At 48.3% G+C, this 17,833-nt stretch overlaps 2 protein-coding genes across 4 annotated transcripts; both read left to right on the top strand.

Annotated features, from left to right (window-relative positions):
• The first annotated feature begins 6 nt into the window (after positions 1–6).
• Nme4 (NME/NM23 nucleoside diphosphate kinase 4) lies at positions 7–4,116 on the top strand. 2 transcript variants are annotated; one of them, XM_050134680.1, is made up of 5 exons: positions 7–246; positions 1,591–1,724; positions 1,903–2,004; positions 2,133–2,245; positions 3,684–4,116. In XM_050134680.1, the coding sequence occupies exons 1-5, from the start codon at positions 162–164 to the stop codon at positions 3,784–3,786; spliced, it is 537 nt and encodes a 178-aa protein (XP_049990637.1). In that variant the 5' UTR covers positions 7–161; the 3' UTR covers positions 3,787–4,116. The 2 variants fall into 2 exon arrangements, with proteins under 2 accessions (XP_049990637.1, XP_049990629.1); XM_050134672.1 differs by having other exon boundaries at positions 3,707–4,116.
• Positions 4,117–5,644: 1,528 nt separating this feature from the next.
• Decr2 (2,4-dienoyl-CoA reductase 2) lies at positions 5,645–13,059 on the top strand. Of its 2 annotated transcripts, none has more exons than XM_050134660.1 (9): positions 5,645–5,833; positions 6,782–6,850; positions 7,713–7,764; positions 8,352–8,487; positions 10,663–10,787; positions 10,859–10,952; positions 11,134–11,238; positions 11,744–11,961; positions 12,274–13,059. In XM_050134660.1, exons 1-8 carry the CDS (start codon positions 5,754–5,756, stop codon positions 11,959–11,961), a joined length of 879 nt encoding a protein of 292 aa, XP_049990617.1. In that variant the 5' UTR covers positions 5,645–5,753; the 3' UTR covers positions 12,274–13,059. The 2 variants fall into 2 exon arrangements, with proteins under 2 accessions (XP_049990617.1, XP_049990607.1); XM_050134650.1 differs by having other exon boundaries at positions 5,646–5,833; positions 12,270–13,059.
• The last annotated feature ends 4,774 nt before the right edge of the window (positions 13,060–17,833 follow it).

The raw sequence follows: 17,833 nt of genomic DNA on the forward strand, positions 1-17,833 counted from the left end.
TTTTTTAAATGGAGATTAAAGCTCGGATCCTGCCGGCTCTTGGGGAACAGGGTGAGGGGCCCCACTGGGCCCCTTGGGGTGGAGGGGCGGAGGGGCGGGCCGAAGTGTGGTACCGCCCTCAGCCCTGAGCGCGCTGCGTTCTGTGCCAGCCGGCCCGCGCCATGGGCTGCCTCTTTGGGCGCGCCGTGCTGCGGGCGTTGTTGTGCGGGCCACGCATTCCAGGCCTGCTGGTGCGCCCCAGTTCCGGTGAGTCCCGCACCCGTGGGGAGCTGGGCGGATGGGTTCCGCGCGGCCTTTGTTTGCGCACGTGCGACAGCCCAAGGCTTGGTTTTGTCCCGGAGGATCGTGCCAGCGCAACCCCCAACAGGGGTCAGGGCTTTTAGCAGTAGAAAGCCCAAGCCCAGGCGGGGAGACTAGCACACTCGTGGCTCCTAAGGGTCTGTGCGTGTGGGTGGGTGGGTGGGTGGGGGATCACGTTCTCTCCACAGAACCGTTGTTCCCAAGGTATTGAAAGCCAACCTAAGCCAGAGCAGGCCTAAGACAACCGGGCCACTTCCTGGGGTCTCTGCGCTTGCAACCCATTTATGGGGTGCTTTCTGAGAGCCAGATAATGCACCCTGGGAATTGAACAGTCTCATCAAGATACATGGCAGCAGAGCTCTGGGCTACCTAGGGTCCCCTGTCATCTCGCAGGGTCCCCCGTTATCTCTGGTAGGAGAACAAACGGGTATAATTCAGCCTGTTGAGTTGTAGTGGACACCCATTGTGGCCTGAAGATAGAGCCTGGTCCCTCTTTTCTAACTTAACTTGATGTTTCCTCTTTCTTTGGCACACTTTGTGAGACTACTGGGGACTAGGACCCTCTCAAAAGTAGAATTTAAGCCCTTAATCGCAGCACTCAGGAGGCAGAGTCAGATGGATCTCTTGAGTCGGAGGCCAGCTTGATTTACAGAGTGAGTTACAGTTCACACAGAGAAACCTTGTCTCAAAAACAAAAACAAAACAAAACAAAGTAGCATTTCATCTTGGAGGAGACACTCAATGTCCTGGCAGTGGCATGGGGGTCACAGAATCAGAACAGTGTTCTCTTGAGAGGCAACCTGAATCCCCTGGCAGCCCTGGAGTTCCTCTCCTGCAATGTGGTTTACTCCCCATCAAAGTCCTCAATTCCCATCCCTTGGTCCCCAGCGCTCAGGCCACCTGGAAGTGGTCCTTGGTTTAACTATCCTTGGTTTCATGCCATTTCTCCATGCGCAAAGGGTGAGCTCCTAGCGTGCAGGCCTGGGGTTCACACAGTGTGACACCCCGGAGTCATGTGAAGCTAGGCTCAACTTTTCTTCCCAGGAGACATCATTAACAGGCCTGGTTGCTCCTGAAGTTATCTGAGCCTTTTGGGGGAAACCATCTCCACCTTGGGCAGCTTCTGCTACTACCAGGGCAGCTCCCGGTCATTTTTGCTCATCCAGACCTTCCTACTTGGTGGTGGGCACTTTCCAGTCCTGTGCTGTCTGAGCTTTGTCGGGGATCCAGGTGGGACAGACCTGAGAATGTGGAGCGTCTTCACCCCTGACTTTTTCTTTTTTTTTACAGGAGGGCCTTCCTGGCCCCAGGAGCGTACCCTGGTTGCGGTGAAGCCAGATGGGGTGCAGCGGAGGCTCGTGGGGACTGTGATACACCGCTTTGAGAGGCGGGGCTTCAAGCTGGTGGGGATGAAGATGTTGCAGGTACCAGCCCTCGGCCTGTGTTGTCACTAAGGTCTCCTAGCACTGGCAGTTGCAAGGGTTGGGAGTTAACCATTCTGGGGGCTGGCTTCCGTAGCTGTGTCTGAAAGGTGCCCCAAACTCAGGACACTAATTGGGGCTTTACTCTCCAAGGGTTCGTCTTACCCCTCTTTCCACACAGGCACCAGAAAGCATCCTTGCTGAGCACTACCGGGACCTGCAGAGGAAGCCATTCTACCCAGCCCTTATCAGCTACATGAGCTCTGGGCCTGTGGTGGCCATGGTACAGCAGGGCAGGGGCAATGGAATGGGTGTGTGGGGGGGTGTCTTCCCCTAAGCAAAAGAAAGGGCTTGGATGGAGCCCACCTGGGGTCCCCCAAGTTCTCTCCAACCCGCATGTCTGTGCTGCAGGTCTGGGAAGGGCACAATGTGGTCCACATCTCAAGGACCATGATAGGACATACTGACTCAACCGAGGCAGCCCCAGGGACGATCAGGGGAGATTTCAGTGTTCATATCAGCAGGTAAGGAGGCCCCAACACCCTTGTCTCCCCATATAGGCTAAAGAAGGCTAGTTTAGGATGGCAGCTGGCACTTAAGACAGAGCCATGAAGCTGGGGGGGGGTGCAGTACTCAGGAGGCAGAGGCAGGCGGATCTCTGAGTGCAAGACCAGCCTGGTGTACAGAGTGAATTCCAGGACAGCCAGGGCTACACAAGAGAAACCTTGGGGTTTTTTGGGGGGGAGGGAGGCAGAGGAAGACAGATTCTTGAGAACTGGGTGTCTTGCTGGGCTGAAAGTTTCTGATAGTTGGGTGTTTACTATAAGATTTATTTATTTATTTATTTAAGATAAATTGTCAGGTAGGCCAGGCTAGCTTTGAGGTTATTAAGTAGTTAAGGTGTCTTGAACTCTTTATCTTCGGGCCTCTACCAACATGAGTGTTAACTTACAGTATGCTGCCCTGTCTGATTAAACTTTTTTCCCTGACTCTTTTTTTCTTTCCAGACAGGGTTTCTCTGTGTAGCCCTGGCTGCCTGAAACTCACTTTGTAGATCAAGCTGGTCTCACAGAGATCCGCCTGCCTCTGCCTCCCGAGTGCTGGGATTAAAGGCGTCTATAATCATACAGGGTGTTTACTGGCTGTTTAGTTTTCTATTTCGGTCAATAACCATGAGGGGTTGGCTCTGATGACTGGTAGGAAAAGGCAACTCTCGGAAGCTGGTGTATAGCCCGGCTCTGAGCTTGCAAGAAACTGAGGCCGGGCTAAATACAAATTTCCAGCCCCTGTTACTGCCCACCCACTTTTCCTTCCTCCTTTCCCTCTTTTTTCTTTTCAAATAGGATATCATGTAACCCAGGCTGGTCTCAAACTGATCCTTTTGCTGAGGATGGCCATGAATTTGTAATCTTCCTGCCTCTACCTCCCAAGTACAGGCATGCACTACCAGGCCTGGTTTATGTGAGGCTGAGGATCAAAGTCAGGGCATGCTAGACAAGCACTCTGTCAACTGAGCTGCATCTCTCATCTTCCTTCTTTTGTGTGTGTGTATGTCTCGTGTGTGTGTGTGTGTGTGTGTGTGTCTGTGCATGTGCCTGCAGTGCCTGTGTAAGCCAGAAGAGGGTGTATTAAGATGCCCTGGAGCTGGAGTTATGGGTAGTTTGAAGCTGCCCTATTTGGGTACTGGGAACCAAGCTCAGGTTCTCTGCAAGAGAATGCACTCTTCACTGCTGAGCCACCGCTCCAGCCCCCTCTCTTTTCCTTTCTGAGACAGGGTCTCCCTCTGTAATCAGCCTGGCCTAGAACTCCAGACTGTCCTCCTGTCTCGGCTCCTCCAGTGCTGGTATTACAGACCATGGCACCATAGCCCATTTCTTTCTCTTCTGTACGGTCACCTTGTTCCCTGATAGGGCAGGAGGCTGGAGGTGAATTGTCCCTGGGACCCCTCTCACTGAAGCATAGGCATGCTTTTCCTCCTTCCACAGGAATGTCATCCATGCTAGCGATTCTGTGGAGGGTGCCCAGAGGGAGATCCAGCTGTGGTTTCAGAGCAGCGAACTGTTGAACTGGGCAGACGGCGGTCACCACAGCAGCTGCAGCCCAGCCTGAGGGTTTGAACTGCCCACTGTTCTTCAGGGTTCATCCATGACCAACTACCTCTGCCAAAAAGAACTCAAGCCCATACCCTTCCCATCTTCCAAACCACACCCTGTCCACCTTTTGTCCAACTCCAGCCCAGGGGAGTCCAAGCCTCAACTTTATGTGCCTTGTATCCTAAGCCAGCATAATATTGGATCATATCCTTCTATACCTAAGTGCCAGACAACCTTTTGGACATTGTCAGAGGTGATTTTGCCTGCCCCAGAGGAGAGACATTAAAATCTTCTGCTTTAAATGGGAATGGTATGCTTATTTCTGCCATCTCAGCGTTGTGTGCCCTTGCCTGGGGAGATGTGAAGAAAGAGTAACAACTCCATCCATTCCCACCTTGGAGAACCGTGAGTTACTGCACTGACAGAGGCGTGGATGACGGTGAGGGGTTAGCTGCAGAAGCATGCGTGACTTGAGAACAGCTGAACCACTACAAAGTCCCACCCTACAGGGGTAATGACATCAAGGAAACTGCATGGTAGAATCTTGCTTTCAGTTAACCTACCTCTTAAATACTCTAGCAAACCTGTCCCAAGACCCCCGAGAGTAGGAAGGAGTCTGGGTGGGGAATCTAAGGCAGGCCACTACCCCATTCCTAGCTACCACTGTATTCTCCTTATTTTACTTATATGACGGCAGGGCCCAGCATCTTATAGGTCACCATGGCAATGCCTGCTCCATGATGTCCAGTAGTCATAGCTGGAGAAAACTGCTTTATTCCAGCACCCTAATGAGTGCTTTTTTTATACATGGTGTAAACAGTAGGCTTGAAGGTTATAGTTTTACTCTCCCATGAGAAGGAGTCCTTAACTTTGGTAAATATATGAGCTAGGCAAGAGTGTGAGGCCAGGAGATCAAGAATACAAACGGAGTTCCTTGGCTGGCGTTGTTGCAGCTTCTGCCTGTATGGTGTGATTCTTCTGAGAGACGGTGGTGGCAAGGGATAGGTGGGGCCTAAGGCCTCTTCAAGGCACGGAGCCTGTGGGTAGGGGTACCAGTCCTTGCGGGTATTGTGTCAGGTCTCCTGAGGTCGGAACAGCAGAGGCTTACACTTCAGCGGCTACTCTCATCTTTCTCTCAAAGCAACCCAGGCACTAGAGAGCAACCTGCACGGCAGACCTGGTGTGGTCTGTGACAGCGACCGCTGCTTGACACAGCACGTCACATCTCACCTCGGATCCTGAAGTGGCTAACACAAGTAGCTGATACACATGACAGCTTCGGAGGCTAGCTGACAAGTTATTTCACTTTTCGAAATCTTGACGATGGAACCCAGTCTTGGGTTCTCAGCACCGGTCTGCCTGAGCAGCTTCACGAGAATCTGGATCCTTGCCAGCCACCAAGAGGGTCACTCTGGGATTTTTTTCACCCGGGCGAGCCATGCGAGGGAGCTATTGGCTTTGCAGGCTCCCGATCCTCTCGCACTGGGAGGGAGTGTCCAAGCGGCGGAGCGGTGCACGTCCGGAGTCCCGACTTCCACAGTCTAGCGAGCCTGGGTTCTTGGACTAAGCGGCCGCATGGACGTCCAACTGGGAAAGGACTCGGGGTATAACAGGCGGGAGTAGCGCACTGCGTCAGCGCCTCCTCCCACTGTCCCAGCAGGCCACGCGCCACCATGGGTGGGGTGTCCGCGGGGTGGAATGGGAAGAGCTGGAGGGCGGGGATAGGAAGGCGTGGAGGGACCAGATGCCTCCTTGTGGGCGGGGCCTCTTTGCAGGGAGAGCCTGGTGGGCGGGGTGGCGCGGGGGTGGGACTCTGGTCCTGGATGTTTCTGGGCTCTGGGCGGAGCGAGCAGCTTGCAGAGCGCAGTGTGCAGCGTTGGAAGGTAGGGTCTGGTTCCCAGTTTTACTGCCCTCGCCACTCCAGCCGGCACCCAGGGTCATGGCCCAGCAGCCGCCCGACGTTGAGGAAGACGATTGTCTTTCTGAATACCACCACCTCTTCTGCCCGGACCTTCTCCAGTGAGCTCAAACAGGGAACCAGGGAGCGATCTGGGTTGGGGAGCAAGGGTCAGAATGGAACAGCTGCTGATGTGACAGCACAGAGGTCGGGTGCTCAGTACCCTGCTTCTGGACGATCATAGACCTGAAGTTTCTTGGGGTTCCGGAAGGATGGGATGAAGGACTGAGTGAGGAAGCTGGTTCGTTTTGAAAACGTCTCACTTGAGATCTTACTACACAGGGCATTTTAGGTTAAATAGTCCCCTTCAGCCCCGAACTTCTAGCCCAAGAATAAAAGACTTTAAAGATTGCAGATTTGTGGCTAGGGATTTTCGTCGAAACCTGTAAGACTCCATCCTTTGCAGGAGCATGTTTCTTTCACAGCCGCACTGGGTGAATGTCCATGGGCTCAAAGTCCTCCTTTGGCCACCCATTTACCCTCTGTTTACACTTATTTATTTATTTACTTAATTTGTTTAGTTTTGGTTTTTCTAGACAGGGCTTCTCTGTGTAGATCTGGCTGCCCTGAAACTCACTCTGTAGACCAGGTTGGCCTCAAACTCACGAAGATGATCATTGCCTGTCTCTGCATCCCACCCCACCCCCCTACCCCGCGCCTCCAGTTCTGGGATTAAAGGCACGCACCACCACTGCCTGGCCAGTGATTTATTTATTGAGGCAGAATCTCATGTAGCTCATGCTGGCCTTCAACTCCTGGTTCCCCTGCCTCCACCGTTCAAGTACTGGACTTACCGACATGCATCCTCCATCTGGCTAAAACATTGGTTTTAAAGTAGATTCTAGGGACTAGAAAGATAGCTCAGTGGCTCAGAGCACTTACTGCTCTTTCAGAAGACTCAGCTTTGGTCCCTAGCATCCACACAGGACCACAGCATCTGCAGGCATATGGGCAAAACACTCATAGAAACAAAATAAGTAACTTAAAAATGACATTTTCCTTTTTTGAAGGGACAAGGTGGCCTTTATCACGGGTGGTGGCTCTGGGATTGGCTTCCGGATCGCTGAGATTTTCATGAGGTACACACTGCTCTGGGACCCTCCCTACCACTTTCCTTTCCTTTGACTGGACCCTAATGGATTTTGGGGAGTGGTTGGGTGCTGCCCTGGGGGGGGGGAGACAGCACCGTTGGAGTCTCCTAGAGGTCGGTGACACTGTATGACTAGCCTCAGCGCTTCACGGTCTGTGAGGGGGCTGCTACGGTGGTGGAGTGTCTCTTGGGACAGGTCTGTGGCTTCAGGAGAGGCTTAGGGACTTGCTACTGAAGCTGGCTGAGGCGGAGGCAGAAAAGCGCCCTTCTCCAGCTCTCCCCAGTGCTCTCCTTTCCACAACCTGAAGTGAATCCCACAAGAATTGATTTTGACTCCAGGTAGTGGCCTGTTATTTGAAGCTTTATGCAATTCCTTCTCAGCAGAGCAAAGGTCTGTGTGTTATCTGATCATGAAGATTAGATAAGTTAGTGTAGTTTTTGTGGAACCTGTGTAGCGGGTAGTCCCCATTGCCACCATGAGGCTCCCTCTCTCAAAATGGGCTCTCTGTCCTCCATGCCAATGTCCCAGCAGGCCCTGCACAGGTCTGGGATTGGCACCAGTAGCCTGCCGCACCTTCTCTGCCATGTACACGGTATCTGGGTCAGAATACCCCAAGTCAGAGACATAGCGCAGAAACCTAGGAGTGGGCAACCACGGTATCCAGCAGTCCTTTCAGAATTACCCAACCCTGCCTGAGTCCCTGTGCCTACTGCCAGTCATGTTTCAGCCTTGATTCATACCTCGGCCTCAGAAGCTCTCGGGGGAGTTCCTTGTAGAGTTCTGCCTGGTAGGTGCCCCCCAGGGTGTGTCCCTCTTACTTGTCTCCTCAGGCTGCCATCTGCTTTTGCAGGCATGGCTGCCACACTGTCATCGCCAGCAGGAGTCTGCCAAGAGTGACCACGGTGAGAGGAAGAGAGGAAGACTGGGGTTTTGAATGTGGGTGGGGAAGAGTCCTGACCCCAGGGTCTAAAACCACCAAAATCTGTTTCTTCTTGTATAGGGAACTCAGTGAAAATGGACCCTCATAGATACCTTTGCCCTGTTCAAAATCAGCCTGGTCTACAAGAGCTAGTTCCAGGACAGGCTCCAAAGCTACAGAGAAACCTTGTCCCAAAAAACCAAAAAAAACCAAAAAAAAAAAAAAAAAAAAAAAACCACCTTTGCCTTTTCAGAAGTGTACTTATTGGGTCATGTTTTTGGAAGTAATATGGTCTCAGAATTCTTCAGTAGTATCACCAGCATTGTGAAGTATGAAGGCCTTCATCCCACCCATCTATGTCCAGGGGAAATGCCCACAGGGTAGGCAGACGGTGGGATCTGGGACAGATGACAGGTTACAGAGAATTCAGGATGTCTTACCGACATTCGCCAGGGGTCATGGCCCCAGAAGGTGGCTATTTTCAAGCCAAGGCTCAGCTGGCAGGGAGGCCTGAAGGCTGCTTCTCCAGGCTGACGCTGCTAGCCAACCCTCTTGCTTTCTGCTGCCTAGGCTGCCGAAAAGTTGGTTGCTGCCACTGGAAGGCGGTGCCTCCCTCTGTCTATGGACGTCCGAGTTCCCCCAGCTGTCATGACTGCTGTGGACCAGGCACTGAAGGAGTTTGGCAAAATCGACATCCTTATTAACTGTGAGTCAGCAATAAGTGAGGTCAGAGTCTTCTCAGAGGTCGGTAGTGCTACTTGGAAGCTCCAGAACTCTGTTGCCAGGGGCAGGGATGTGCCAGAGAGCCTAGGTGCTTGTCCTGGCGCAACTCTGGCCTCACAGTTGCCAGAGGCAAGACTCAGGCTGCAGGCTCTAGCCTGACAAGTTTTGCTCTTTCCGAGTGGTGGATCAGTAAACCTAATCTACACGGGTGCCCTGTGAACCTGAAAGTCACAGTTCAGGGGTGTTCTTGGGTACTTAGATTTCCACTGTAAAAAACGGGCTGGTAATGGGGCAGCAGTGACACACGCCTTTAATCCCAGCACTCGGGAGGCAGAGACAAGCAGATCTCTGTGAGTTCAAGGCCAGCCTGATCTATAGAATGAGTTCCAGAACAGGCTCCAAAGCTACACAGAGAAACCCTGTCTTGGAAAAACAAAAAACGAACAAAACAAACAAAAGTGGGTTGGTGAGGTGGCTCAGTAGCTTAGACCTCAGTTGTATTCCTGGGACCCACATGGTGGAAAGAATAAAGAATGAAATTACTACCACAGATTGTCTGTCCCCGACCCCCACATAAATGCCATGGCACATGCACACCCACACACACCACATGCACACACACACACGTTTTGTGTATATATATATACACACATGTATATATATGTATATGTATATATATAATAAATGTTAACATTATAAAAGTATGGGGTTACCTCCCCATGTATGGTGTCATAGGCCTTTAATCTGAGCACTCAGGCCTGCCTGGTCTACATAGTAAATTCCAGGACAGCCAAAGTTACATAGAGAGACCCTGTCTTTCTCTAAATAAATAAACAATAAATCAAAGTAATAGAGTTGGGAATGGATCTCATCATGTAAAAAGCCCTGGTTACTGTCATTGGCCCAGAAAAAAGGTGATTTCATAGCCTTACAGAATAATTTAGGTATAACACTATATAACTGTATAATCACTTCACAATATCTGCTATTACTCAAATGTTGTATTTGTTGAATAATTGATATTATTATCATATATTAAGGCTCAATCTTTTTTTCCCCCTGAGACAGGGTTTCTCTGTATAGCCCTGGCTGTCCTGGAATTCACTCTGTAGACCAGGCTAGCCTTGAACTCAGAGATCCCCCTGACTCTGCCTCCAAAGTGCCACCGAGACTAAAGCCTTAGGGCACCATGCCAGCTAAAAAGACTCTATTTTCAGATAAGGTCACATTCACAAACACTAAAAAAAAAAAAAAATCGGGGCTGCTGGAGAGATGGCTCAGTGGTTAAGAGCACTGCCTGCTTTTCTAAAGGTCCTGAGTTCAATTCCCAGCAACCACATGGTGGCTCACAACCATCTATACTAAGATCTGGTGTTTTCTTCTAGCCTGCAGGCATACATGCATGCAGGCAGAATATAATCTATACACAATAAATAAATAAATCTTTTTTTAAAAAATATTTATTTATTTATTATGTATACAATATTCTGTCTGTATGCCTAAAGGCCAGAAGAGGGCACCAGACCTCATTACAGATGGTTGTGAGCCACCATGTGGTTGCTGGGAATTGAACTCAGGACCTTTGGAAGAGCAGGCAATGCTCTTAACCACTGAGCCATCTCTCCAGCCCAAATAAATAAATCTTAAAAAATCTTTTTTTAATGTTTAAATTATTTTTTATTTATTTATTTATTTTAGTTTTTCAAGACAGGGTTTCACTATTTAGCTCAGGCTATTCTGGAACTCGCTTTGTAGACCAGGCTGGCCTTAAATTCACAGAGATCCGTCTGCTTCTGCCACCCAAGTGCTGGGATTAAAGTCGTGCGCCACCACTGCCCCCGGTTTACTATCTATTTTTGTGAGACAATTTCCTATAGGCCAGACTGGGGTTAAACTTATTGTGGGCTTGAAGTTGCCCTTGAACGCCTGATCCTTCTGCTTCTGCCCCAAGTGCTGTCTCCGTACTTGCTTTTAGAACTTAACTTCTTGGCATCTACTCTTCTATCCTGTGCCTGTTGCCCAAGAATTTCCTCAAGTGCTCTGCGCTCTGTCTTCTCAGGGCCACACCCACCAGCGCCCTGTCTTCCCGGGGCCACACCCACCAGCGCCCTGTCTTCTCAGGGCCACACCCACCAGCTTTCCCCTTTCTCTTCTCCAGGTGCAGCTGGAAACTTCCTGTGCCCTGCCAGCGCCTTGTCTTTCAATGCCTTTAGGACTGTGGTTGACATCGACACCATTGGCACCTTCAATGTGTCGCGAGTGGTTTATGAGAAGTTCTTCCGGGTGGGTATCCTTCTGGCAGGGGCCTTTCCTCCTGTGGTTACCCACTCAACATCATCCCTTGCATGTTTTAGGACCACGGAGGAGTGATTGTGAACATTACCGCCACTCTCAGTATGCGGGGCCAGGTGCTACAGCTCCATGCGGGCGCTGCCAAGGCAGCCGTGGGTATGAGCGATTTTCCTCTTGGTGATTCCTGGAGGCTGATGATCTGCACATGAACTTGGTCCTAGCTGTGGGCACTGTAGAGGCTAGACTCGATCCTGAGCTCCCTGTGGCATTTAGGCCACCTCGCAGGCAGCACAGCCTGACCATCTCCCCTCCTGTGCGCATTTCTTCTTCCATGCAGACGCTATGACACGACACTTGGCTGTGGAGTGGGGTCCCCAGAATATCCGTGTCAACAGCCTGGCTCCCGGTCCCATCAGTGGCACCGAGGGGATCCGGCGATTGGGTAAGTCTCTTTGGGAAACCCATCAAAGCTTCTCGAATTGTAGCAGGGTTTAAAACATTCTGTCTTCAGCTAGGCAGTGGTGGTGCACGCCTTTAATCCCAGCACTCAGGAGGCAGAGGCAGGTGAATCTCTGAGTTTGAGGACAGCCTGGCCTACAGAGTGAGTTCCAGGATGGCCAGGGCTACACAGAGAAACCCTCTCTTGGAAAACAAACAAACAAAAACAACATTTTGTCTCCTTCCAGTCAAGAAGCTATCCAAATGTTTGGCCTTCTCCCTTGTCTAACTTGGCCTCCTCTTAGGGTCTCCATACCTTCATTTCCTAGAAGGTATCCCTCTCCCTCCTGTGGATTCTGTGTCACTCTGGTTCTGTTGCTCTTCTGCTAGGTCCTGGTAGAACAACTCCCTTTTCCAGATGTGGGTGGGGCAGAGTGCTGACTGGGGGAGCAGCCAACACTGTGCTCTAGGGGCTGACTGGGTGGTCCCCACTTCATATTGCCTTCCAGGGGGCCCCCAGGACAGTTTGAAATTAAAGGGTCTTTTAAGCCCTCTGCAAAGACTTGGAAACAAGACGGAGATCGCCCACAGTGTGCTGTACCTGGCCAGCCCTCTGGCTTCCTATGTCTCAGGGATTTTGTTGGTGGTTGATGGTGGCAGCTGGATGACATTCCCAAATGACATCAAGCGACTGGCAGAGTTTGGATCTTCCTCTGCTAAGCTCTAGGTAACGAGCTATTCCCACTTCTTGGGTTCCACATGTCCTTGGATGCCCCCAGTTTACCGGGTCAAGTGCAGCAGGTTTTCTTGGGACCCTGCCCCTGTTGCACAGAGGGGCCCTGTCTGGTGGGCAGAGACGGTCTCCAAGGCTGTGAAGGAAGTGGGCTCCTGGCACTGGGTTTTCCTCAGAGAGGGTTAGTCTGTTCCCTTTTGGAGGGTTACAGCCTTGCAATTTTGCCGCTGTAGTCTCTGGAGTGTGGAGGTTACAGGAGTGCATAATGGGATACACTTTCTTTTCTTTCTTTTCTTTTTAAGATAGGATCCCTTGTAACTCAGGCTACCTTCAAACACACTGTGTAGCTGAAGATGAAGATGATTTTGCACTTCTGATTCTCCTGTCTCTACCTCCCAAGTGTTAAAATTAGAAAAGAGCCACCACGCCCGCTTTTTGCAGTGCTAAAGATCACACCTAAGGTATCATGTTTGCTAAACCAACACTGTATCAACTGAACTACATCCTCTGCCCCAGGAAGCATGTTTTGACACACGAACATTGTGGGTTTTTTTTTTTATTTTTCTTTTTTTCTTTCTTTTTTTTTTCCTGTGGTTTTTCGTTTTTCTGTAACTTTGGAACTAGTCCTGGAATTCACTCTATAGACTAGACTGGCCTCGAACCCACAGAGATCTGCCTGCTTTTGCCTCCCAAGTGCTGGGATTAAAGGCATGCACCACCACCACTCAGCTTATTATTAAAATTGTATCCAGAAAGCAGTATTCTTCATGGAATACTGCCTCCTTCCTAACAGAGGCCTGTAGTCACACCAGAAATGTTGAATGTGAATTTGGAAATCCTAGCCATCTAAACTTTACTCTGGTGACCAAGCTGTTATACTTTTCCTCTTCAAAGCCCACACTCAGGGTGAGTGGGACCAGGTCGTGAGCTAAGCCTAATGCTTGCTCATGGGGTCTGAAGAGTTCCTATGATTTTGTCAGAGAAAATTGCGTTATCTTTAAAAAAAAATGAATCTTTTTAATATAAAATATCTATCATTTGGAATTTGTAAGTTTCTAGAAAGAAAATTAAAGTTTAATTCTATCACTGAAATAGGGAGTTGTGTTTTTTGTCTTTTTTTCCTCCAAGACGGGATTTCTCTGTGTAACAAACCTAGATGTCCTGGAACTATCTCTGTAGACCAGGCTGACTTCGAACTCACAGAGATCCACCTGCTTCTGCCTCCTGTGTGCTGGGATTAAAGGTGTGCACCATCACTACCACCGCCTGACAGCTTCCTGATTTCTTACCAAGGGATTCCAGATCAGAGGGAAGTGTGGCACTGTGGCTATCTTTGTTTGGGGGAGGGGGGGATTCTGTCACTGGTTGGCTGGCCAATTGAGAGGAACGATTTGGTCCCAGAGACTGGGTTTTCATTGGGATGGGTCTGATTGAGAAAGAGGCCCACGTTTCGAGAAAGCAAGTAACAGTGGGTGTAAACAGCGGCTTGTGATTTTGCTTAGGTTTCTCTTTTGTTTTTTAATATCTGTGCACGACGTTTTGCATTTTAATAGACCATAAAGAAATTCTTATTATCTGGTTCCCAAAGTGGGGCATCCCATGGCTCCAGTGTACTTCCCCACTTTCCCGGAGCTCCCTGTGTGTGCTTTCCCAGCATCCCTGCATCCACCACCACCACCACCCCCAGCACCTGCCGCTTAGGCCAGAGCCTGCCCTGAGGCCCCGGTGCACTCTTCGCTTGCCTGCTCTATGGTCTAGCCGCTTGTAACCACTGGGTGTCCTCCCGAATTGACTCTGCCCGGCTCCCACAAGAGCTGGGGCAAGTTCTGGTCCTTGAGCATCCATCCGTTGGCCTGTCTCCTCATGCCCACACCCAGGGGTTCTGCACAAGAACTGGGTAGAGTCTGGCCCAGCATCTCTGAGCATTCTTTTAGCTTACTGAGCCTGAGCTATCTTCGCGCCGCACCTGCTCCACCTGGTGTTCAAACACCGTCACTACATCTAAACACCTTCATGCTACTCCAGGGAAGTCCATAGCCCAACCCTCTGAGGAGTAGCATCCCAACTGGTAATGGTAAGATACTAGGGAACTTTTGAACGGTAAACTAGACTATTAAATAAATAAGCAAGTAAACTTTAAAAAAGGTAAAAGAATAAGGGGGAAGGACAATCTTAGAACCTTTCTTATGTTAAAGATTGGCAATATCACAATGCAGGGAATTAGGACCCTGTTCACTGCTGTTATGGATGGGATGCAAAATAGAAAAAAAAATGATGAGATAAACAATTTTGATGGGATTGTTATGTCAGTTATGAATATTATCAGTCTGGTAATTCACATTTTATCATTAAAAGAGTGGTTTGATAACTGTGCCAAATAGGAGAAATTGACTGATAAAATACAGGCTTTGGAAAAAGAGTACTACAGTGATGGCACATGCCTTTAATCCCAGCACTTGGGAGGCAGAGGCAGGTGGACCTCTGTGAGTTCGAAGCCAGCCTGGTCTACAAGAGCTAGTTCCAGGACAGGCTCCAAAGAAGTGTTAGATTTAAAGAGATTTAAGGAATCAATAGTTTGTTTATTTTTTATTTTTTTTCCAAGTCAACACTTGGATTTTTTAAAATTTATTTTTATTTTATGTACATTGATGTTTTGCCATGGGTGTCAGGTCCCCTGGAAATGGAGTTACAGTTATGAGCAGCCATGTGGGTGCTAGGAATTGAGCCTGAGTCCTCTGGAAGAGCAGTCAGTGCTCTTAACATCTGAGCCATCTCTCCAGCCCAAGGAATCAATAGTTTTATATGATATGCATCCACCTTTTGTGAAGCAGTTGTCAGAACAGAATTATTCTGCAAGGCTGGAAAGATTTAGTTACAGCAGCATTGGAATCTGGTCCTCAGTTGCAGTAGAGAACCCGGTGGAGAGAAGGAGGCAGGGGTCACCGAACAGTGAGGTAGTGTTAAGGTTATAAGATTTCCGAAGATCAAATCCTTGGTGAGGACCATTATGTTGATGTGGAAAGACAGATTAGATTTGATCATCACACCTTGGCTGTATGCCATACAGGGGCTTGGAATGCTAGACATAAGACTGAAGAGTCAGGATTGACTTTCCTTTTTATTTTTTTAATTTTTCAAGACAGGGTTTCTCTGTAGCTTTGGTTCCTGTCCTGGAACTAGCTCTTATAGACCAGGCTGGTCTCGAACTCACAGAAATCCGTCTGCCTCTGCCTCCCGAGTGCTGGGATTAAAGGCGTGCGCCACCACCGCCCGGCAGGAATGACTTTCAAAAAATTACTTGGAGACAGTAACTGACTACAGACCACAACTGGATTAACAATTGAAGAACTAAACAGCCTATTTCGAACCTTACAAGGCGCACATGTGAATCATTTGGATCCGGAACTTGACTGTATCCAATTATTCTGCCTTTTACCCATTCTCCTGCTGAAATACTTATGCAAAGAATGGATTTTTTTGGCACAAAAACATAACAAAAATTAGCTATGCAGAAAAGGTTTCTGAATTGATTCTAAAAAAGAAAAATTGAGTCTTCGTCAATTAACAGGGATGGACCCAACAGAAGTCCCGGTCCTTCTTCCTAAAAAAAAAAAGTCCTCTTTGTGGGCAAAAAAATGAACATTGGCAATGAGCTTGCAGTGATTTCTTGAGAGAGATTAACAACAACTATCCCAAAAGCAAAACATTTCAATTTATAAAAAGAGCCAATTGGGTTCTTCCTCACATTGTACAGGGAGCACCAATATCTGGAGCCCCAACATTCTACACTGATGCAAACAAATCAGGAGAGTTAGGTTATAATTCAAGAAATTTAAGTGGCTCAAAGCTTTTATGGTTCTGTTCATAATTATATGCTATTCTCAGGGTATTATGAAAATTTTCAAAACTTCTTAATATAGTTACTGACTGTCAATATGCAGAGTTGTTTCATGTATTGAAACTGCTGAACTTATTCCTGATCTAGAATTGACTTTGGTATTTGTTTATTCAATTACAAGAAATAATCAGAAATAGCTGGGTGGTGATGGCACATGCCTTTAATCCCAGCACTTGGAAGGCAGAGGTAGCAGATCATTGTGAGTTCAAAGCCAGCCTGTTCTACAGAGTGAGTTCCAGACAGCCAGAGCTACAAAGAGAAACTCTGTCTTAATAAAAACTTAAAAAAAAATCGGAACTAGAAATCATCTTTTGTATGTAGCATATGTCAGATCCCATATGGTGTCTCACAAACTTCTGTAATGAGATCTAACGCCTCTTCTGGCCTGTAGTCATACATGAAAAAAGAACATTGTATACATAATAAATAAATAAATCTTAAAAAAAGAAATGCTTAATAAACAAAATAGGGTAATAAAGACCCCCTGAGATAGGTTGCACAAAGCTTTATTGACTTAAAATTTTTTTTCTTTTTGGTTTTTCAAGATGGGGTTTCTCTGTGGCTTTGGAGCCTGTCCTGGAACTAGCTCTTGTAGGCCAGGCTGGCCTCAAACTCAGAGATCTACCTGCCTCTGCCTCTCAATTGCTGGGATTAAAGTCATGTGCCACCATCGCCTGGTGCAACTACTAGTCTTAAATAATTTATATTGGTATGGATTTTTGTATATTGATATAAATTTAAGGTTATTTTTGTTATAATGTATGTTTCTTTTTTGTTTCTTTTTTTTGGGGGGGGGGATTTGTGTGTAACATTCCTGGCTGTTCTATAACTCACTTTGTAGACCAGGCTGGCCTCAAATTCACTGAGATTCACCTGCCTCTGCTTCCCAAGTGCTGGGATTAAAGACGTGTGTCACCACTGCCCAGCTATGTTTCTACTTCTGTTTCAAATATTTTTGTATATTATTACAAATTTAAGGTTATTTTTATTATACTGTATATGTTTCTACTTTTGTTTATTTTTGTAAGCTGGGTGATGGTGGTGCATACCTTTAATCCTAGCTCTCAGGAGGCAGAGGCAGGTGGATCTCTATGAGTTTGAGGTCAGCGTGGCCTACAGAGTAAGTCCCAGGACAGCCAAGGCTGTTACACAGAGAAACCCTGTCTCAAAAAAAGATAGTTTTACATACAAATTTAAGGTTATTGTTCTTATACTGCACATTCTTTTTCCTTTTTTTTTTTTTTTTCCGAGACAGGGTTTCTCTGTGGCTTTGGAGCCTCAAGAGATCCGCCTGCCTCTGCCTCCCAGTGCTGGGATTAAAGGCGGGCGCCACCACCGCCCGGCTTATTCTTTTTCTTTTTTTTCTTTTTTTTTCGAAACAGGGTTTCTCTAGTTTTGGAGCCTGTCCTGGAACTTGCTCTATAGTCCAGGCTGGCCTCGAACTCACGAAGTTCTGTCTGCCTCTGCCTCCTGAGTGCTGGGATTAAAGGCGTGTGCCACCACCGCCCAGTTTACACAGTGAGTGTAATTACAGACAGTTGTGAGCTGCCATGTGGGTGCTGGGAATTGAACCCAGGTCCTCTGGAAGAGCAGTCAGTGAGTGATCTTAACCACTGAGCCATCTCTCCAGCCCAATGTCTTAAATTTTAAAACGTGTGCAAGTGTGTGTACAAAAGAGACATTGGCTCTCTTGGAAGTGGGGTTACACGCTGCTAAAAGCTACCTAATATGGGTGCTGGAAATTGAACTCAGGGTCCCTACAACAGTAGTAGGTGCCACCTCTAGTCCTAAATTTAATTTTATTTTTATATAAGAATTCTGTTTGTTTGTTTGATGTTACACCTGCCTCGACCAGCAAGGAAGACTCAACACCGGAGCTCTCTTGCTAAGCAGTTTTATTCAGGACCTTGTTCTCTTTTCTCCCTCCCTCTCCCTCTTTCTTTCCCTCTCCCTCCCTCTCCCTCCCTC

Source organism: Alexandromys fortis, unplaced genomic scaffold (genome assembly GCF_014885135.2).
Source record: "Alexandromys fortis isolate MF-2015 unplaced genomic scaffold, M_Fortis_MF-2015_v1.1 scaffold_29, whole genome shotgun sequence".
NCBI lineage: Eukaryota > Metazoa > Chordata > Mammalia > Rodentia > Cricetidae > Alexandromys > Alexandromys fortis.